We start from the raw sequence: 19,622 nt of genomic DNA on the forward strand, positions 1-19,622 counted from the left end.
CATTCGCGCTATCACTTGACGAATGCTGTCGCTCAAGCATCCGAATGTAGGCAGCCGGTAGCCGCCTGATGCTCAAATGGTGGCTTCCGGCGTCAGTGCTAACACCGACGCTAGCCCGTCAGAGTCTCAGCTGTCACCGCAAGATGCGCTGTTCAGAGCTAGACATGCGGCGTCAGCAGGGCGCGTAGTAGCAGGCAGAAGAAGGCTCGCTCCTGCTCAATTTCTGAATCGGATATCAATTCGAGATCATGCACATCAGCGGAGCCGATATTGGGTCGGCCTCACACACTCACAGACTGTGTGGCTGCTTGCGTCTGTTTGCATTCTCGTTTAGATAGATAATCAGGCAAAATATCGGCGGGACGATCTTTATCTCTCTGACTTGCCACGCGCACATAGCCGGTTGGGCCGAAGTGAGGCCGAAGTGTGCCTACTCTGAAATGTTGCGCTCTCTGGTGTGATCTTTGGCAATGTCAGATGTGCCCCGTCTGTGCTCGCACCATATGAACGCATGCTATAGCGCGAACACATTGACCGATCGACAGCGCGACAGCAGGCGCGCGCGCTCTCTCTCTGAATAACGCGGGGTGGCCTTTCAGCGATGTACAAGACGACATGCAGCGCACGCAACACTCTCGCTCACTGCGCTTCTGTTCGCATCCAGGTCAGATCAGCTCGAGCGCCATCGCTGGCGCGGCCTACGCTCGGCAGTCGGCAACGGCGACACTCCTCAGGCTTCTCTTTGCCCAATCCTTCGCCCTTGATGCAGTGGCAAGGCGGGCCCGCATCCGAACAGGCAAAGGAGACGCTCATACCTACCTTTCAAGTCCTCGATAGCGCAGGTTCCCTCGTCGAGGGTCTGTCCGACGAGGTCGTCAAGGACATCGAAGCCGTTCGTCTGCCACTCGCCATCCTCGAAGAAGTGACCTCATGCGGCTCCGCAGATCCCCAGAGAGCAAGCACTGAAGATGTATGACACCATGCTCCTGCTGCCCATCATGGACAACATTCTTTACAATGCGCAACGACAAGGTCGCCTGAGCTTTTACATGCAAGTCGAGCTCTGAAGGCGTGCCACTCGAATGACCGGAGTGCGCAGGACATCGTATGGCGAAGAGGCAGCGGTCGTCTGCAGTGCAGCAGCTTGGGCGCCAACCGACCCCGTCTTTGCGCAGTATCGCGAATCGGGCGTGTTGCTCTATCGCGGCTTTGGACTTGACCGTCTTATGAACCAGAACTTCGCCAACAGACTCGACAAGGCGACCAAAGGTCGTCAGATGGGTGTCCATCTTGGCTCGGCAGAGCATCACTTCATCACCATCTCCTCGCCCCTCGCTACGCAGATTCCCCAAGCTGCTGGTGCTGCCTATGCTATTCGTAGGATGGCCCAGCGCGGCGAAGCAGCCGGAGAGGTTTGTGTGATCTGCTACCTCGGCGAAGGGGCCGCATCAGAAGGCGATGCTTGGGCAGGACTGAGGTGAGCCATATCATCATCATCATCATCACGCATAATCACGCTGACCCACGATCTGGTCGATCAGTATGGCAGCCGTACTCGGCGGGCCTAGTGTCTTTGTGGTCCGACAGAACGGTCAGCATCCGTTTGCTCATGCTGCTGAGAGGCCTCGAACTGAAGCCTTGTCCGACAGGCTTTGCCATCTCAACGCCAACAAGTAGTCAGTTCGCTGGCGACGGCATAGCAGCTCGAGGACCTGCACTCGGCATCGAGTCAATCCGCTGCGATGGCAATGATCCACTCGCCGTCTATCTTTGCGCTCGTGAAGCCCGTCAGTTGTTCTTCGTCAAGACTCGCATGGTAGCGCGCCTGACCGCGAAGTCTTGGCAGGCCGGCGATCGGTCTCTACTAGCCGTCCAACACTAGTCGAAATTCTTACGTACAGAGGTGCATATTCCCCTTGATCGGCGTCTCGGCTTACCCCGGACTGAAATGTCCGATACAGTGGGTCATCATAGTACGAGTGATGACAGTTCGGCCTATCGTAACCGCGAGGACGTGGAGAGCATCAAGAAACAATCTCCCATCGATAGGTTTCAAGCCTACCTTCGTTCACGTGGTTGGCTAGCCCGGGAGGCCCAGCCGAGCAGACGTGACCAATTGAAACAAGATGTTCTCAAGGCCCTGGGAGATGCCGAGAAGGAGCTCAAGCCTCGCTTAGGCTTGATGTTCGAAGACGTCTATCAGACTCAGCCGGCGCATTTGCAATCGCAGCGCGCGGAGCTCGACTCGCACATCAGGCGTTGGCGACCGGAAGGACTGGAACGTCATCTGGCAGCCGGTCAGGATCTCTGAAGTCTGCAATACGAATTTGCGGGCGTATCTTTGGGGGCATTGCGTAAGCAAATTTCGGCACGGTCGCTCCCGCGTCCAGACACCGAACAAGGTTTCGCGACAGATACAACGCGCCCGGCATAAATCCCGATTGACCGTGCCTTTGGATTGCATCGACATTTTGCATCGTCCGCCACACTGAGTCTTCGGCATCAGAGCTGACCGCAAATCCAATAGACCTGACCAGATTCAGGCGCTAGGCGATGCTTGCCACTTTTGCGCGTTCTCTGCAGACCAGTGGCAGACGCTGTCCGCGCGTTGCCCCCACCAGAATCAGACTCGTTGGGCCGGCTGCAGATTTTGATCGTCAGCGTACGCAAACACGAAGACGGACCAGCGAGCCGCGCGTGCAATCCGAAGAGTCGGACACAGACTTGGCAAGCTTCTTAGCAAAGCTTACGGCATGAAGGCTATCGCACCGAACATAGCTTGCGTGCTTCATTAAGAGGCACTGTCGTCCAAACTGTCGGTATGCTGCCGATCGCACACGAGGAAGCGAACAACGATTCTGCATTCCCAAGAAGAGGTCAAGCGCCGCTAGCGACCGATGACGAGGATGTGCCGGATGAGTTTCAGTCCGTGTCTACGTTCTACAGTAGGCCTGTAAACTGACAGGCCATGCAGCTCATACGAGCTCGACGTCGTGCAGAACCCGGTCAGAGCTCGTATGGCAGGCTTTGGAGATCGGGTCAGTCGATGCACTACATTTACGCATGCAGAACGCCAGACTGATACAGATACCCCAGGATCGTCGACCTCTCACCCCGCCGCTTGTTGCCGAGCTGACTGTGCGCGACAGTCGCACTCAAAGGGTTCTGGATCCAGCGTCAGTGAGCAATCACGGGTTTTACTGTCTCTGCTGAAGCGCGGTATTGCAGCTCGGTCGACTTGTCATTCTTCATTGTCGCAGCAGATCTCTGGTCGGCTGATGGCCAACACGACGAAAATCTCGTGCTGCATCCGTCCTTCAGTCCGACGCTTGTCGTACGCGAAGCAAGTCCACTCCCTCGCCCTGCAATGCCCTTGCCAGAAGCACAGTGGCAGCCGCAAGCGAGCACAAGCGCGTCACCCTACGAGGAAGCACCTAATCGGCAGATACCTAGAGGCATGGTCATGCATGCAGAGCCATCGCCAGTATGGCAGCACATGGAGTTGCCAGATCATAGGGCGCCACTACCGATCTGGTCAGGTTGGTCCGCGGCTCCTTACCAGGCTGATACACGGCCAGCACCACCAAGACCGGTCACAAGTCGAGATCTTTATCCTCATCCGCCGCTGTCTACATCAGAGGCGCTACCTAGATCGCGGCCCCAAACGGCAGGCGACCGACAAGCTTTTTGCCCGGTCGAGTTCAGCCCGCTCGTTCGCGAGTCCAACGAAATCGTATCAGTGCGCAATCTGACGGGTTCGCTGCACGCAAACGCTAGCCTGCTGCGAAATGAACACGGCCGGCTCGGCATCTACTTCATTTTTAGCGACCTGAGCGTCCGCACAGAAGGAAAGTTCACGATCCGGCTCGTCTTCATGCGGATCGGACTGCAGGGGCGACGGCACGAGTATCCGCAGCCGTTGCTGGTACAGGCGTACACAAGACCTTTCAGCGTGCTCTCGGCGAAGAAGTTCGGGGGTATGCTGCCGCCCACCGCACTTTCTCTGGCCTTTAGCAGACAGGGCCTCAAGATCGCAAACAGACGAAACCCGACGAGCAGACGAGGCGCATAGACAGCAGCCAATTCGCTTGCCCGATCATCAACAATTTGCATATCCACACGCAAATCGCATGTGAAAGCTTTTAGCAAACGATGTCATGAAATGTTGTAAGCAATAGCATGCAATGAGTATCATGGGTTGGCTTCATCTGGCGAGCGTTTACTCAGATCTGCCAGAACCGTCGGACACGTTCGCAGGATGAGCTGGAATGTGTCCTCGTCGATTGCTTCTAAGCTTTGAGTGAGCAAAATGCGAGAGTAGTCGAACAGTCGCCATTCGCGCGCGTCGCGACGCTCGCTCAGGCTGGCCATCGTTCGAAAGTCGGCTGTAAAGTCCTTGAGGCCAATATGGCCTTCCTGTAGGGCGTATGTTGATGCTGACTTGTCTTGAGACAAAGCGCCTTCGCGCTTTGACAGACGTGAAGGACGATCGACTGCGAGATCTGCGTCAAAATCGTCGAGCGCTGCACCTGCTGTGAGAGCGTCATTGTCCGGTTTGTCGGGCGTCAAGGCCATCGCACGTTGTCTGCGCATGTCGTAGCGAGCGGCTCTGCGGTCACTGATTGCTAAGGAGCGCTGCTTCTTTCGCTCCGAGGTGAACAGCTTGGCAGCGCGTGTACCGGCGACCGAGAGCAATTCTTCGGCAACGAAGAAAGCTCTGACATGCCAGCCTGCTAGCGATAGTGCGACACAGAGATCGTTGAAGTTGCTAGGATCGAGACCGAAGCCAAGATCACGATAGTTGAGACAGATCTCGACGAGAGTCTGCATCTCGCCCGCTTGACCGAGCGCACGAATGATGATCGACAGACAGATGCACACATCACTTCGCTGCGCGTCCGCCACGCGTGGAGCGAGCGAGTCCGATCGCACTTCTGGGAACGATCTAACTGCTGTATCAATCACTTCTGGCCAGAATGCCAGCGTGGCATCGAGGTTGCCCGCGCGACGGTAGACATCAAGCATAGCTGTCGCAATCTGCAAAGAAGGCTCGACCCCCGCACGCTGAACGAAACGATAGAGCTCTTCTGCCGCCTCTGTCTTGCCGAGCTGACCCATCGTCTTGAGCTGCGGTGTAACGAGAACGTGCCAATCACGAGCTTCGTTTCGACCGCTATATGGTCTGGCATTCAGCGCGTCAGTCTTGGCAATCTGCTGCGTAAGCTGTGAGGCCGCTTCGAGACCTTCTGGCGTCATCTCGCGCGAGAAGTAACTGACAAAAATGGCTTTTTGCGCTCTTGTCGGCAGTACGCCATCGGCGCGCATTCTCGCCAGATAGTCTTGTGCAAGGTCGAGTCTATTGGCACGTAGCAAGCAATTGATCAGCATGGAGTAGTGGTACCCGTTTGGTCGGATGGAGCGCATCCTAGGATCGCGCGGAACCGACATGGTATTGAAGACTCTGATTGCCTCTTGCACGTAGCCAGCATCGCAAGCCGACGTGAGGAGGTGGAGATACGTGAACTCATTGAGGGGCAAGCCTGCATCAAGCATAGCATAGAAATGCTTGCTGACGACGCCATAAGGAACGGCCATGGCAACGTAGCCCTTCAGCAAACAGTTGTAAGAGGTTGCGTCCGGCTGTGCGGCTTCGTCTGTACTCCGACGCATGATGTTGAACACGTTGTCTGCCTCCTTGAGATTATTTGCGGCGATGTGTGCGTCCATGAGGGCTGTCCAGACGAAACGATCCGGCCTTATGCCTCCCTTGCGCATAGTCTCGATGACTTGCGCGGCGGCAACAGGGTCTCGTCTTCGGGCATAAAGACTGACGTAAAGGGTGTATGCGATAACATCTGGTCGATGATTGCTCTGTACAAAGTCTTGCCAGACAGATTCGAAACGCTCAACATCGGCCCGACCTGAATAGTAGCGCAGATAAGCGATAAAAGTCGGTCGAGAAAGGGGGATGAGATCCTGCTGCCTTGCCATCTCATAGGCAGACTCGGACTGCTCGTTCGCAATGGCATGACAAAGGGCAATGTCGAGTGTGAGCTGCAAGACCCAAGTCTCCATGCGGCCCTGCTGTAGCGCGACGAGAGCAAAGGCAATCGGGAAAGCCGAGAGCTGCGTAAGCAATCGGCCGTATGCTGTCACACGACCTCTCGCAGCGCTTGAACGGACTTGGGTAAGCGGTAGGCTCTCTTCGATGGCTGGAATCGACCCGAAAGGCGAGACATTTGATGCCGGTATGTCCCTTGCTTGCTCGTTCGCCCGCTCATCTGGTACCGAGTCGGGTTGTAAAGGCGCGGCGGCAGCGGTGTCGATGTCATTAGGGTCCGACTCGATAGCACTGGGGACCACATCCGAGATGCTGTTGAAGGCAGCATCGAGAGCGGTTTGGTCGTGCCGCACCGAGAGCAAGATCGCTCTCGCCAGATAACGCTGTGCTTCGGGCTCACTGGCAGCGATTATATCACCAGCAGAGATATCTTCGAGTACGTGAGCAGACTGTCGCTCAAACAAGGAAGGATGAGCTTGCTGGTGCAGTGCAGGCTCAAAGTAATCAAGATGTGCGGCGACTAGCTGGAGCGCGCGACTGTTCGAATCTAGCAGGCTGAAGGCGTCCTGCCAATGAGCCAGTAGACGAGCAAAGAGGACGAGCGGGCCGATGATGAGCTTACGGCTGACGGCAGCTGATGCGCAAAAGACAGCATCTAGCAGAGACGAGTACGCCGGATGGGATGTCAGATCTGGCCGAAGTGTAGATAGATGCAGCAAGCTGAGCTGGACATCCTGCCTTGCTCCGAGTAGAGCTTCAGGATCGTGCTTGTCCAGTATGCTGGCTATCGCGTCGACAAGCGCACGAGATGCATCGAGATCGAGTTGGATTTGATGTCCAATCGATAATTCGGTGGCCAGAACGGCGCCGAGGAGCATCAGGGGACCCAAACGATCTAGTGAAGCGTCTCCGTTGTCCGAGAGCGCTGTAGTCACCGCCTCTGCTATAGGACGACAGGAGTGAGTCGGCGCAAGGTTGCCATAGCGTACCCAAGTCCGCGAGATCTGGGACGGAGCGAGCTCGCCCAGATAGGGCTCTGTTCTCGATGCAGCGCTGGAAGCCAGTCGCTGCGACTCGACATCCAACCTGGATTTGCCTTTCCCTGCAGGCTACCAAGATTGAGCTCCAAGCTGGAGCGTAGAGTCGTCGAGCTTGCCTTGGCGCACAAAGCCATAGTGACTGTATAAGGATGCCATACGCCTTTCTCGTACATGCAGACTCGTGCGAGTGCCCACACGAGCAGGCGATCGAGACATGAAGCGGCCATCGTCATCGATGTCAGAGCGCAAAGAGCAAGTCGACAGAGCTCGTGTGATGCCGAGCTTGGCAGCTACAGCTTCTCGCTGTGCAGTCAAGGAGCGAGGCAGAGCAGTCGAGAAGGCAGCAAAGCTCGCTGCTGCACTCCTGATGGCCAGGGGTGCGCTCGTGAGCATGCATCCGATGCGCAAGGGAACGACCGTTTTTTGACTTTGGCTTTACGCGACTCGCCTCATGCATGACGTGGCAGAACGATGGTAGCTAGGTACAGCAGGCTGCGTGTATTGCATAGATGTGCTGATGAACAACAGATTGGTTTACCCCGTGTATGATTGTATTGGACATCAACAGACAACTTCGTGAGCGGTCGTTACTTAGATTGCATTGGGGTATCCCGGGCTCGTCAGACGGTCAAACGCTTCGTAGACGTCTGCCGAGCTCGATGGGCCTCTCGAACGAAACCGAGCGGCGATGGCGGCGAGTTGTCGCTCTCTGGCTTGGTTCTCTTGAGGATCTGAGCCCGTCGTCGAATGGGTGGAATCGGACGAAGCGGGCGAATAGATTGCGATCGCATCGAGCGGTGCGCGCATTTGAGGAGGAGCAGAGGACGATCTCGATCTGGTCTGAGTAGGCGTCACATCGCCCTCGTCAGCCTCCGCACCGACAGAAGAAGCAGATGAGCGACGCGAGGCCAGATTTGACTCGATAGCCACCAGAACGGCATCCGACGGCATACCGTTCGAACGTAACTCACGTGCGGCAGTCTCGCGAAGATCGACCAGCGTCGTGTCTGCGGTTCGGCAGGTCATGCTCGACATGGGACGAATGACTGGTTCTCGGATGGGCAGCAGGCTGGGTACGAAGTGACGCTTGCGACGGAACCGTCTGCGCATTGTCGATCTCTCGAAATGACGTGGCTCGACTTCGCCTTCTTCGACAATGACCTCTTCCGGCCAGATCGTCACGGGAGCAAAGCGGGGTGTGGGCGTCCGACAGACTTGAGCAGCGAGAGCTGGATGAAAGACTTCGATAGGATGGTCTTCGTAGATTGCAGCGGTGAACAGATCGCTAGCGCGTTTGACACGCTTCTCTTCTGCTGCTACACTGTCGACAGGTGAAGCGGGTCTGTCCGGATTGACGACAAAGAGCTCTGCGGCGCCTGTGAGTGGGGAAAGCGTGCCAGTTGCTTCGGTCTTGGTGATTGCTTCTGGCGTGCTCACAGCAGGCGGCGCAGATACAGCAGGTGGGGCGATGACGGCAGGCATAGCGGGAAGTGGTCGATAGATCGTCCAGAGCGAGACGGGCTCTGGCAGAGCCTCCGCCTTGTCTTCTTGCTTCTCCGCCTCCGTCGTTGTGACGACAGCAGGTGTGGGCGGCAATGGGCGTCGCAAGGAGCTCGGACGGCTTAGCACTGTTTCTGTCCATCGGGTCAAGATCAGCTTGTCGTCGCTACTTGGGTGTAACAGCCTACCTGGCTGTGCGCCGGTGGGATCGAGTAGCTCGTAGACGGGAGAGGCACCTAGATCGAGTTCGCTAATGCGTTGCTGATAGACGACCTCGTCCAACGAAGCAATGACCGATTGAACGTCATGCGAGGTCTTGTGCTCGTGCTCTTCGGGCGTATAGATCGTCATGGGCGAGAAGTAGAGTGAGCGGGATACATCCTCTGATGAGAGCGAGAAGGATGAAGTCGGGCTGGCAGAAGCAGTGTGAGATGATCGGAGTGAGGGCGCAGTCTCTGAAGGTGTCTCTTCCTCTTCGTCATCGGCCAAGACTGGCTCAGTAGCATCGACAGGTTCGTAGATGTACAGTGCAAAGAGTTCATCCTCCCATTCGGTCATAGCGAGCGAAGGAGATCTCCTGCCCACGGATGGCGGTCCACTCAGATCCGTCAGGCTAAGCAATCCGAGGCTGTTGCTCTTCGGCAGCGTCAACGTCAGCGAAGAACACGGCAGCAGCGTGCAGTCGTCTCGTGCGCTGATCGAGCTGTGTTGTCCGTTTACGTCAGAAAAGTGACGCATGACAGCATCCAGAGATAAAGAGCCGTACTTCTTCTTGGACTTCGTGAGTTTGCCCCGTGAGCGAGCTTGTGATTCGAGCTCGAGTGGGACCTCGGAGCTCGATTTGCGCTTCCATCGAAGAAAGAACGGTCTCGGATTCCGGGAAGTCGAGCCTTGGCGTGAGGGGATGGCAGGCACCGCTCGAGTCGGTTTGACGGGCGCTGGTCGTTGGACTGGCTTGGCTGGATGCGTGGGCGAAAGGACTGGCATGTAGTTGAGGTCATTGACCTGTATGGGTGCCAGCATTGGCCTTCGATGTCGTTGCATGACTTGTATGATAGACCGAACAAATTCGTGTGGAGTGCGGTGCTCGCTCGGTCATTAATTAACGCGGTACCGCACCTTCTCCATCTTTGGCGGTGGCGATAGTACACAGATGCCACGTGCCGTCGTCATAATGAATCGAAGTTCGCCTCGCGTGTGGATGAGATTGCGTCCATGTCAGCGCCGGTGCTACCCAAGAGTGCCGAGCTCTACCTCATCGGCTCACTCTCTCGCAAACTAGCAGGTAAAAAGATTCGCATCGTCGGCAGGTCCGCTCCTCCTTCCTCGGTCACGCTGCAACGCGACTTATGCTCCTGTAGAGTCGCCGCAGTAGATCCCGCTTCTGCCATCGTCGTCCTACAACATGGCACGCATGCCGTCCAGGTAGATCTATCCGATATACTGGTCGGCAACTTCGATGGTCCGTCAGACAGCAGTCGTCTGGGAGTAGCAGACCCCACTGATCACTGTGCACAGGCAGTGAGGCGTCGTCTACTTTTCTACCCGATCTCAAGCAAACGCTCATGATCATGGCCTATATCGAGCTCAGCGATGCAGAATGGCAGCGACCGCTTAGAGGTACGCCCAAGCCTCTCTCCAGCGCGAAAGTGGCTCACAATTGCATGTAGGCACACCGACAGTACAGCCAGGCTTCGTCCTTCGCGCTATGTTTACAAAGGAAGTCATCGACTTTGATTGGGCTGCCTGGGAAGAAGCGCTCGCACTCGAAGAGGTACGTTGCACGACTTTTGCTTGACAGCCGCGCTTAGCATCATATCGGTCCTCGCAGTCGACGAGATCGCTGAGGACGGCCGCCTGATCACGACATACCGAGGCTTTCCTACCAGTCTGATTGCGTGAGATCGCTCCGACGAGAGCACCGAAAAGATGCCCACGTGTCCTCAAGCCGGCTTCACAGCGGTCTCAATTGGCTTGCTTGAGCCCATCCCAGCCAGAGGGCGAGCTGCTCACGATACAGCTGACGCTTGCAGCTATACGTTGTAGCTCCGAGCTCAGTCTGCGTTGCTGATTGGCGTAGCTCATGCATGACCGTGCCATAGGTAACATGGGTGCGCAGATGCAAAAGTATGCATGTTGCAGCCCTCGCTCGTTGAGATGAGGATAGTACAAAGCTGCCGGCTGAGCACACGGAAGGAAAATCCAAGTGGGACATCTAGGCGGCAGCGATGCGGCGCCTGGCGGTCGTCTTGGGTGGTGCAGCAGCGACGGTACCCTTTTCTCGTTCGACGGTCTCCTTCTTCTCTGCCAGCATGATTTCACTGTGACGAACGTGAGGATGAGTCTCCTTGGAGAGGGGAGGAAGAGGAAAAAGGGGACGAACATGTGGCAAGGGTGACCTTGGTAAGGGTTGATACGACCGTGAGCGCGGAAAGTTCTCCTGCGAGTCTTGGGTGCTTCTTGGACCTGGATGGATCGGATGTACAGATCTTCGACTTCGAGCTCGTTGACGGCTGCATTGGATTCGGCGTTCTTGAGGAGGGCCTTGATATAGCGAGCAGACTTGACGGGCCATCGACCCTGAGTTGCACCGAACTGTTTTGCCTGGGCTGTACGGCCTACACCGCCATTGTGTCGGCGGAAGGGAACGCATTGCTTGTGTCTGGACACGTTCCAGCGTCAGAACACGTTCACGAGGGTAGCTCTTGCGGTTTGCTCACTCGAGGACATCATCAATGTAGGTGTAAGCCTTTGCGAGGGAGAGACCCTGAAGGACAGCTGCTGTCTCTCTATCGGTCACATGCGATCATCAGTCCAGGTCGGACTGAATGCCACCGTCGTGACCCACCTGGTGTTCTTGTAGTGGACTCTGACGGCCGAGCCTTTTGCACGGCCAACTTTGAGCTTGCTGCCACCTACGAGGTGCTCTTGTGCGTATTTGCGGCCCATCTGTCATCATACCCGATACTTCAGCTTGCCTGTCCGGCGAGAGATCCAAGCCGGCTGACCTTGGAGTGAGGCGAGCTTGACCTTTGGACTGCTGTCGATTTCCTGCGCGGACGCCGTGGCTGGTCAAATCTCTCACGGTCGCGACACAAGCCTCTGACCGGAAGAAAGTCGCCCGCCAGGTTTTGTGCAGCTACAAAGGTCAGTCTGACGCTGGCTTGCTCACTGTCCAGATGGCTGAAGGAGTACGATTGGGCAGACAACCAGCATGGAGAACGACGCAGGACAGGTGGTAGATCTCTACGTGCCGAGAAAGTCAGTTGGGGCTCACTGCACGCATAGCTTGTGCCTGAGCCTTGATGCTTGACAGATGCGCTGCTACGAACCAGCTCCTGACCGCAAAGGATCACGCATCGGTCCAGATCAACATTGCAGATGTTGACGAGGAGGGAAGAATGATTCCCGGCCAGGTACACTCTTATGCCCTCTGTGGCAGCGTCAGACAATACGGCGAGTCCGACGAGTCTGTCAACCGATTGGCTCAACGTGATGGCAGTCAGTCACTCCTGACATCAGCTGCGTGGCTGTCTGGCTGATCCTGCAAGTCGTGCCGCCACAGTCGTCAAGGGCGTCTTCAGCTATGCGCAATAGATTCGTCTCATCTGCGATTGCATGACTTGTATTGTCCCTCGCTTGGCTCATCCGACGCATCGCATTCACGCAGTCCGATCAATGATGCCCTCCAGCAATCGCTGGCCTGCTCATGACTCAAGGGACGCCTTGATCGCGTCTCATCACTTCTTACAATGCTCGACGATTTTGATCACGACGAACTCGACTGGCCATACACGTCGCCGCTGCTGTATATACGGGATGAGCTCGAATCGCGTGAGCCAGTCTTAACGTAAGCCTGTGAGGAGCCTTGACATCGACTTCCTGCGTGAGTCGCGTCGGACGAGCCGAGATGAGCGCAAGCAAGGACGACCCTCGCCCTGCACGAATATCCTACCGCTACCCTTCTCCGGGCTCGTCCCAAGTCGCCGACGAGACGCGTGAACGTCGACAGCGCCAAGGCGAACACGGCCTGCTTCCTCTAGACGGTCAGCCCATCCTCTCTGTCGTCGACAATGTCCTTACGAGTCATACGTATTCTCAGGCATCTTACTCCATAGTGAAGTCAGTTCGACTCATTCAAGCTAGTCGATTGTCCTCACGCTGGCTTCCTGAAGCCCATCTGCGCAGGATGGAATGCTCTGATGGGTCAAATCAGACGCGGCACGACAATGCCACCCTTGCTCATCGAAGTACTCATCCTACGCGTGGCCGTACTCAATGAAGCCACTTTCGAATGGGAAGCACACTTGCAAGATGCTCACAAGGCCGGTATTACCTCTGATCAGCTTCACAAAGTCCGCCAGATTGAGCTCAAGCGTGATGATACTTTTGAGCCGGCCTACTGGGCAGCCTTGGCCATTGCGGATGCGTCAACTCGTCATGTCAAAGTACCACAAGAGACCTTTGATGAGCTCAAATCGCACTTTGATGAGAGAGAGTGCGTAGAGATCATGGCAACGATCGCATCTTACAATATGGTCTCTCGCTTCTTGGTTGCTTTCAATGTCGATGGAGCCAATGCAAGGTCACTGCCATGATAGTGTTACATTGTTTGGTATCGCTACAGAGCGTGCTCCGACTAGTTCGCTTTGCTATCCCGGGCTTTCTTCCTCAATGCGCGTGCTTTGATATCCTTGTGCAATCCTGTCCGCAGGCTTGGTTCAACAACTGCTGCTGCTGGGGAAAGTCAAAGAGGAACGAACGCTTGTTGTAGGCGATCCACATGGTCCATGTCCCCAGATGATCTATGATGAACTGAACGATCGCGTGACCGAGATGGGGTGTCGAAGTAAAAGGCGCCGCAGAGACTGCACCCACTTGCACTCCAACATGTGCAAGCGCCGATTCTGCACGAATTCGCAGTGAGCACATGCAGAGCATGCTCGAAGAAGAATGACGTACTGACGTAGGCTTGCGGCATCGGCGTGAGGAAGTTGGGTTTCCTGATCTTGCTCAGCTTAGAGACCTGCGAGACACGGTTTCAAAGAGAGGCATGAGTTGTCAGTGCATGCGCACGCACGACAAAGTAAGTATTGAGGAGCGAGACGGTGATGCCGAAGTCTTGCATCTCGCTTCCGAGGGCATTGCTCCAAGTGTAGAGGAAAGCTTTGGAACCCGAGTAGACCGATAGCAGCGGCGTTGGTATCAATGCGGCGAATGAACCGACGTTCAATATCAGTCCTCGTCGACTGTTGAGCGTCGCGATGCCTCAGCAAAGGGGAAAGCTCGGGCGTGTGTGGTCACTGACCGTTCGACCATGCCTGGCAAGACGAGCTTTGTGATTCGCAGGACAGACAAGACGTTGATCTCGACGATCCGCTCGTTCTCGTCAGAGTCGAGTTCGTGGTAGTACTCTGGGTAGTCGTGGCTTTGACCGACGTTATTGACTGGAGCGCGTCGATGATCAGACGGGTCGGACGGGTCGAAATGCATCACTTACCGAGCACGCCAATGTTGAGTCCCTTGAGCGCGTAGGAGAGCTTCTCGTACTGCGCCGGGCTAGCCTGAGCAAAGTCAATAGCATGCGTCACAGATTCGATGTGGGGACATTTTTCAGCTGCACCGGTTCTCATTCGAGTCAGAATCAAAGCAGTATGCTGCTGACATGAGCTGAGGACCGACCGAGCTCTTTGGCGACCTTGTCGAGTTTGTCTTGACTGCGCGAGATGAGCACGACGTTGAAGCCTGCCTTGCCGAGCTGCATGGCAAACTCATAGCCGATGCCTGCTGTGCTTCCCGTGACGACTGTTGCACGATAGTGTGAGTGACAGCTTATTGAGGCCAAGTCGCAAAGACGTGCCTGCCCATGCGCCTGTATTGGCTCCATACTTCGTGATCTGTGACTCTGTCCGTGAGTCATGCATAGTCCGTTAAGCTGGACGAGCATACGGAGGGTCCACCGAAGATGTAGCCAAGCCAGAGTCGAGTCCAGTCGTAGAGCAACGAGGTTGTGACGAGTATGCCGACGAGCGCAAAGAAGGAGAGATAGTAGACGCTCGCATCGTCTGTCGATCGATTGAGCACACTGTACACAAGCATAGAGTACGAGGTGGACCTGACTGACCTTGTACGACGAGTAAGCGCAGACGGTCCATCGTCACTTGCGTGTGGAGTCGGCACGTGAAGCCGGCTATTTATGATTCTCTGCGATTGACATGATAGGCCGTCATGATCAAGACTTGATCGATCACACGAGTAGGCACGGGCCTGGCATGGCATACACACGACTAGAGACAGCATGTGATGTGCAACTTTGGATTCATTTGAGTGTCATAGGAACAACAGGGCATACAGCGAGTGAGCTCGCATATATCTTTTTGCGTACATAGATGCGATCGAAGCGTACGAAACGACTGTCTGCTGACTGGCTGCATCACCAGCTCGACTTGGCAGAGGCCTGTTGAGCGTAGTCTGACGCTTCGAGATGAGGATAGTGAGCGAACGTAGCGCTCGAAGCCGATCTGAATGCTGCCCAGTTCTTCGCGTACACGTGATACGGTGAAGTTTCGCTCGGCGTCATGGGACCGGTAGATTCGTAGGCCGGGCTCGACATGGGCGAGTGAGTAGCTGAAGGCATAGCAGAGGAATCTGCCGTGCTCGCTGCGGCATAGTGCGCCTTGCGTAACATGGCCAGGTGGCTCGAGCTCGAGGTAGCAGACATGCAAGAGGATGCGCTCGAGTGCCGCCTGTGATGAGATGAACCGGATCGATACGAGTCCGGTGAATCGTATGAGCCAGTGCTGGATACAGCAGAGCAATCTGATAGCTCTGGCGATCGCATGGCCTCTTCGACATGGCGAGCCTCTTGCGTCCGCCTCGGCGCATGCGGCGCGGGAATGATAGCAGGTGCAGTCGCAGGACGGGGTTGCAGGAGAGCGTGTGCAGCATCAGCAGCACGCTTGTGCCTTTGCGCATCGGCTGCATTGAAATCGTCAAGACTGCTTCGGGTATCTGACCTCGCTCGCTTGTTGGATGCTCGGATCGTGTAGGCGCCCGATAGGACTGCCTCGCTCGACGAGAAAGGCTGAACGGGTGCAGTGGAAGCGATGAAGGATGGCAGACGTTGGACGAAGGCTTCTAGCTCCTCTCGCGTGACGACGACGTTCCAGCCCAGGAAAGCGAACAGCTCGCGTTCCATCTGATTGACCTCGCGCAGGGCGAAGAAGTCGCCACCGACGATGGCCCACGACTTGTTCGAGTAAGTGTCGTCCATGGTGATCTTGCTCGATAGCATGAGCGACGAGAGGAACAGTCGGTGAGGTGATGAAGAAGTGCCTCGAGCGGAGGGGTATCGCGCTTTGAGTCTGTCGAGCAGGAGCAGAGACTGCAAGATGATGCAGTCGGGTAGTCTTGTGCGGTAGAGCGCATAGGCGATAAAGAGGACGAGCGGAGGTGGCTCTTTCGTCACCTCGTCCTCACATTTTGGCGAGGCCGGTGGAGTGTCTATATTCTCGCGCAGGTAGTTTGGCTCAGGTGCGGGCGCGGGTGCTGCAGGAGCAAAGAGAGTGGTGATCACTCGCTCGCATAGCTCGGCCATCTCTGTCCCAGTCGATCCGGTTAGCTCGGCTATCGAGACAAGTCAGGTGGTCACGAACCTCTCTGGCCATGGTATTTGTCCGAACCTGACGAGCGGCCAGACTTGCGGCTCGCCTTTTGGGGTGGGAACACGTTGACCGAGGTGTGCTCGGCTGACTGGCCGGCGCAGGCATGATGGGGTGATGTCATGGCGAGTGATATGTCAAGTTGGGTCGGATCAGAGTTCTATAGATCTAGTAGGCCTGTTGTCGTTGCGATCTGCGTGGACAGACGACTGACGATCCGGCTCTATGTGCAGGAGCGTATCCGCCACGGCAGCTCTCGGGAGGGCGTGAAAAAATGGCCGAGGTCGGCGGTCAAGTCGATCTCGTCTCGGCTTCGGAGCGTCTGGACGGTCGTCGGCTGGCAAGACGTGACTCCTCGGTCGGCAGCTCTGTGCAAGGGCCTCGAGTCGGGATGTGATCCTCTTCTGATCCGAAAATGGTCTGCTCTCGAGACAATCTGCAACAACGAAAACGCCTTTCTTCGTCAGCCTGATGCTCTCGTCACGCTAGTCCGATGATCTTGGTGCAGAGGATGTATGCCCGACCGGATGCGACACGGTGTGCAAGCACGATACGAGATACAGTTCCGAGTCGCAATCACGCCCGTGTGCACGGACACTGATTGTGCTCTTTCCTGAACATATCCGAGCCGATCTCGGCAAGGACGATGGTGCGAGGTGGACGTGCATAGAAAGTATGACTCACCCTCAAGACTGATGTGGTTCTGAGCCCCGTCGATGCTCTTAGTCGCTCGAGCCTCTATCGATACTGACAGATCCGTTCGTCCGGAGTGGTATATGCAAGGATGGGACCGGCCAAGACCGTTGCCTTCTCTTATACGCGATTCCTGTGCCAGACAAGACTAGCGCAGGCGCAGTCTCTCGTTTCGCCCTTGGTACTACGTTCCGACGTCAGCAGGCTTGCTTGTTTGCCGCCTCCGCCGCGTTTCTATTCATCCCTAGCCTGAGACTCCAAGGCGGCTTTGCATGCGGAAGGGCCCTTAGGGTTACGACACATTCAGCCTCGTGAATTTCAGGCATACCGCGATCTGCAAGAAAAGCCCGGCGATCGGAGTCTCAAGATGGCAAATCTCACCGCCCGCGCGTATTAAATTCCTCGATTCAGGCCGTGGGGTCCCAGGCCAGTGGGAGATCCGACTGGGCAGGCGAACAGTGGACTCGACGCCTAGATCGTCAGCCTCAATCCGAGCGGACAAACTTGCACTATCTCGCGAGCGAGGACCGGTACAACGTACAGAGAAGCGTCACACCCGGTTGAGACTGGCAAAAGCCTTGACAGATCGCCGCCTTGTCTCTGATTTCTCCACTTTGCGCTGACCGGCTGAAGCCGTGCTTGAAGTTTTGTGATCTGCGCGAGATCGCAAACTTTCAGAGCTCAGCAAAACAGGGACAGCGCAGCAGTGTAGCGCGGCGCTATTCGTTGTTATCGTGCATCATCATGCATCATTCCTTGCTGCAGACAAAAGACGGCGTGAAAACGACCGAGCATTCTCTTTGTGCAGCCAGGGTGAAACTAGTGCTTGGCGTGGCCCAGGGCGATCCTTTTGCATGATGTGACATGTGACTGGTCGTCGGACTCGGAAGAGAGAAGCCCTATCCTCCCGCCGATGGCCGAGAAGGATGCGCAAATTCTTCTCGACTATCAGCTGCTCATTTACGCGGTCTGGTGTGGCCCGCTAAGCGCCTGATTAACACGGGACTTCTTTTTCAAGTGCTATCGGATTTGACCGGCCTTGGCCCGAATTGCGATTCCGAGCGTCCCAGGGTGGTTCGAAGCTCAGCATGCCAGACACTTGACGGTCTTGCCCATACTGATTGCCATCCATTCGACAGCATTGCTCGACGGATTCGCTTGCTTGCCGAGACCGCCCATGGCCATCGAGTTGACTTCCCTTTCGGCAGTATAAGCGAGCAGAGGTTGTTTAATCGTCGCTGTCGGACTTGCACCTGTTCGCCGCGATACAGATGACTTGCGCTCGTGAGACGAGCTTCTTGTGTGTTGATGCGAAGGATCTCGCTTGGGATCCCACACGAGTACCTGGTGGTCGTCGCCTGCGCCCCGGATTGTCAGCACAGGTCGCGTGAGAGGGGAGAAGCGAGGAGACTGACTGCAGGTGCTGATATACTTTCCATCTGAGCTCCAGCAGAGATCGTTGATGATTGCCTGATGTGCGCTCAGTTCGGCAACAGGCACGCCGGGATGGCGGACGTCGAGAATGAGGACCTCTTTCGCGTCTGCATGCAGGATGGCAAGCGAATGTGACTCCTTCGGATTGAATGCAAGCCTGAGCAGTGGACTCGGCGTCGAGCTCGGGGCAGTCTGCTGGGAGGGCGAGCTCTTGTCCGAAGCAGATTTGCCATTGGCGCTCGTGCTCGGACTCGTGCTCGCTTCGTACAAGATAGTAGAATGCTCCAAGCTGCGCAAGTCGAACATGCGTACGCTACCGTCTGCGCCTACTGAAGCGAAAACGTCGCGTGTAGACGGTCGCCAGGAAACGTCGAAAACCTCGCGATCGTGTGCGATGAGTTGGGTGACGGCGGAAGAAGTTGAGATGTCCCAGATCGTGCAGGTCGTGTCGATGGATGATGTGACGATGTAGGACGGCTCAAAGTCGTTCCAGGAGAAGGACGTGAGCGGGGCAGAGTATTCCGCTTTTGACTGCTCCGAGTATGGTCAGTGAACCCCGCGCGTCTGGAATTGCTGAGCTTACGTTGGCGAGTACTGCACGTTGAGAGAGGGCCCATCCAGTCTGTCGCCGGTCTCTGCCCACAAAGGACGAGGTCGAATGTGTACTGCCATCCCCTCTGAGATCCCACAAGCGCAAGCATTCCGAGCTCGTCGCGACCATCTCCCTCGTCTCGGGCGAGCCATGACCCATAGAAGCCTGCAGCGTCGGCGCCAGAGCGGCCGGAGAGAATTGCAAGGCAGTACAAGGATACGGATGGCTCGCTCTTGCCAGCGGAACGAACGAGCCAGGTTGGCCAGCTTGTCGCGACGGGTCTGCTCCTAAGATTGTGATGCTGTTGTCTGAGTATCCTTCGACGTAGGATCCAATGCCGAGCCGGAGATCCGAAGGGAACGCGGGACTCGTGCTCGCAGCGTCACCATGGCTCACAGAGGCCTTGTAACCGCCAGCGTTCTCCTTTCGAGCTGCCGGCGTCGAGAAGCCTAGCGCGAAGACAGGCACTGCAAGCGGCCCAGATCAGGAAAGTATGACTGAGATCCATAGTCGCACTTGCCTGGCGACTCGTACTGCATCCGCCTTCGTCTTGAGCTCGAGCTCGAGCTGATCAGTGCGGCGGCGCAGCTTGAGCGCGTACGTGTCTACATGAATAATTTAGATGAAACATATCCTCCGCT

General features: G+C 56.2%; 10 protein-coding genes across 10 annotated transcripts; 4 read left to right on the plus strand and 6 right to left on the minus strand.

Annotated features, from left to right (window-relative positions):
• Positions 1-76: 76 nt before the first annotated feature.
• L969DRAFT_95822 (uncharacterized protein) lies at positions 77-4,072 on the plus strand (the record flags this gene model as incomplete). Its single annotated transcript, XM_014711079.1, has 13 exons — positions 77-298; positions 665-892; positions 945-1,051; positions 1,100-1,477; positions 1,542-1,591; positions 1,650-1,787; positions 1,847-1,903; positions 1,962-2,297; positions 2,538-2,662; positions 2,741-2,925; positions 2,975-3,038; positions 3,097-3,176; positions 3,229-4,072. The coding sequence occupies 13 exons, from the start codon at positions 77-79 to the stop codon at positions 4,070-4,072; spliced, it is 2,814 nt and encodes a 937-aa protein (XP_014566565.1).
• Positions 3,972-7,508, minus strand: L969DRAFT_558263 (uncharacterized protein). Its single transcript, XM_014711080.1, has 2 exons — positions 7,218-7,508; positions 3,972-7,163 (listed from the first exon to the last, which is right to left on the minus strand). Exons 1-2 carry the CDS (start codon positions 7,492-7,494, stop codon positions 4,192-4,194), a joined length of 3,249 nt encoding a protein of 1,082 aa, XP_014566566.1. The 5' UTR covers positions 7,495-7,508; the 3' UTR covers positions 3,972-4,191.
• A 69-nt stretch (positions 7,509-7,577) lies between these two features.
• On the minus strand, positions 7,578-9,675 carry L969DRAFT_104592 (uncharacterized protein). Its single transcript, XM_014711081.1, has 2 exons — positions 9,368-9,675; positions 7,578-9,304 (listed from the first exon to the last, which is right to left on the minus strand). Exons 1-2 carry the CDS (start codon positions 9,643-9,645, stop codon positions 7,693-7,695), a joined length of 1,890 nt encoding a protein of 629 aa, XP_014566567.1. The 5' UTR covers positions 9,646-9,675; the 3' UTR covers positions 7,578-7,692.
• Positions 9,676-9,816: 141 nt separating this feature from the next.
• On the plus strand, positions 9,817-10,462 carry L969DRAFT_18772 (uncharacterized protein; the record flags this gene model as incomplete). The annotated part of the gene is made up of 5 exons (XM_014710903.1): positions 9,817-9,911; positions 9,963-10,063; positions 10,120-10,221; positions 10,272-10,375; positions 10,433-10,462. The coding sequence occupies 5 exons, from the start codon at positions 9,817-9,819 to the stop codon at positions 10,460-10,462; spliced, it is 432 nt and encodes a 143-aa protein (XP_014566389.1).
• Positions 10,463-10,566: 104 nt separating this feature from the next.
• L969DRAFT_95826 (uncharacterized protein) lies at positions 10,567-11,550 on the minus strand (the record flags this gene model as incomplete). The annotated part of the gene is made up of 3 exons (XM_014711082.1): positions 10,567-11,263; positions 11,322-11,390; positions 11,450-11,550. The coding sequence occupies 3 exons, from the start codon at positions 11,548-11,550 to the stop codon at positions 10,567-10,569; spliced, it is 867 nt and encodes a 288-aa protein (XP_014566568.1).
• A 144-nt stretch (positions 11,551-11,694) lies between these two features.
• On the plus strand, positions 11,695-12,236 carry L969DRAFT_89226 (uncharacterized protein). Its single transcript, XM_014711083.1, has 4 exons — positions 11,695-11,748; positions 11,807-11,862; positions 11,918-12,102; positions 12,167-12,236. Exons 2-4 carry the CDS (start codon positions 11,816-11,818, stop codon positions 12,196-12,198), a joined length of 264 nt encoding a protein of 87 aa, XP_014566569.1. The 5' UTR covers positions 11,695-11,748; positions 11,807-11,815; the 3' UTR covers positions 12,199-12,236.
• A 209-nt stretch (positions 12,237-12,445) lies between these two features.
• Positions 12,446-13,206, plus strand: L969DRAFT_89230 (uncharacterized protein). Its single transcript, XM_014711084.1, has 3 exons — positions 12,446-12,647; positions 12,704-12,723; positions 12,777-13,206. Exons 1-3 carry the CDS (start codon positions 12,512-12,514, stop codon positions 13,197-13,199), a joined length of 579 nt encoding a protein of 192 aa, XP_014566570.1. The 5' UTR covers positions 12,446-12,511; the 3' UTR covers positions 13,200-13,206.
• Positions 13,175-14,854, minus strand: L969DRAFT_89232 (uncharacterized protein). Its single transcript, XM_014711085.1, has 10 exons — positions 14,726-14,854; positions 14,551-14,666; positions 14,462-14,498; positions 14,284-14,406; positions 14,102-14,218; positions 13,910-14,048; positions 13,682-13,850; positions 13,564-13,627; positions 13,365-13,508; positions 13,175-13,305 (listed from the first exon to the last, which is right to left on the minus strand). The coding sequence occupies exons 1-10, from the start codon at positions 14,754-14,756 to the stop codon at positions 13,241-13,243; spliced, it is 1,005 nt and encodes a 334-aa protein (XP_014566571.1). The 5' UTR covers positions 14,757-14,854; the 3' UTR covers positions 13,175-13,240.
• A 180-nt stretch (positions 14,855-15,034) lies between these two features.
• L969DRAFT_51627 (uncharacterized protein) lies at positions 15,035-16,386 on the minus strand (the record flags this gene model as incomplete). The annotated part of the gene is made up of 2 exons (XM_014711086.1): positions 15,035-16,200; positions 16,257-16,386. The coding sequence occupies 2 exons, from the start codon at positions 16,384-16,386 to the stop codon at positions 15,035-15,037; spliced, it is 1,296 nt and encodes a 431-aa protein (XP_014566572.1).
• A 28-nt stretch (positions 16,387-16,414) lies between these two features.
• On the minus strand, positions 16,415-19,520 carry L969DRAFT_95832 (uncharacterized protein; the record flags this gene model as incomplete). Its single annotated transcript, XM_014711087.1, has 8 exons — positions 16,415-16,698; positions 16,947-17,088; positions 17,512-17,674; positions 17,723-17,924; positions 18,074-18,313; positions 18,371-18,920; positions 18,973-19,448; positions 19,502-19,520. 8 exons carry the CDS (start codon positions 19,518-19,520, stop codon positions 16,415-16,417), a joined length of 2,076 nt encoding a protein of 691 aa, XP_014566573.1.
• Between the last annotated feature and the right edge of the window lie 102 nt (positions 19,521-19,622).

The sequence above is a fragment of the Mixia osmundae genome (genome assembly GCF_000708205.1).
Source record: "Mixia osmundae IAM 14324 unplaced genomic scaffold scaffold_8, whole genome shotgun sequence".
Lineage (NCBI taxonomy): Eukaryota > Fungi > Basidiomycota > Mixiomycetes > Mixiales > Mixiaceae > Mixia > Mixia osmundae.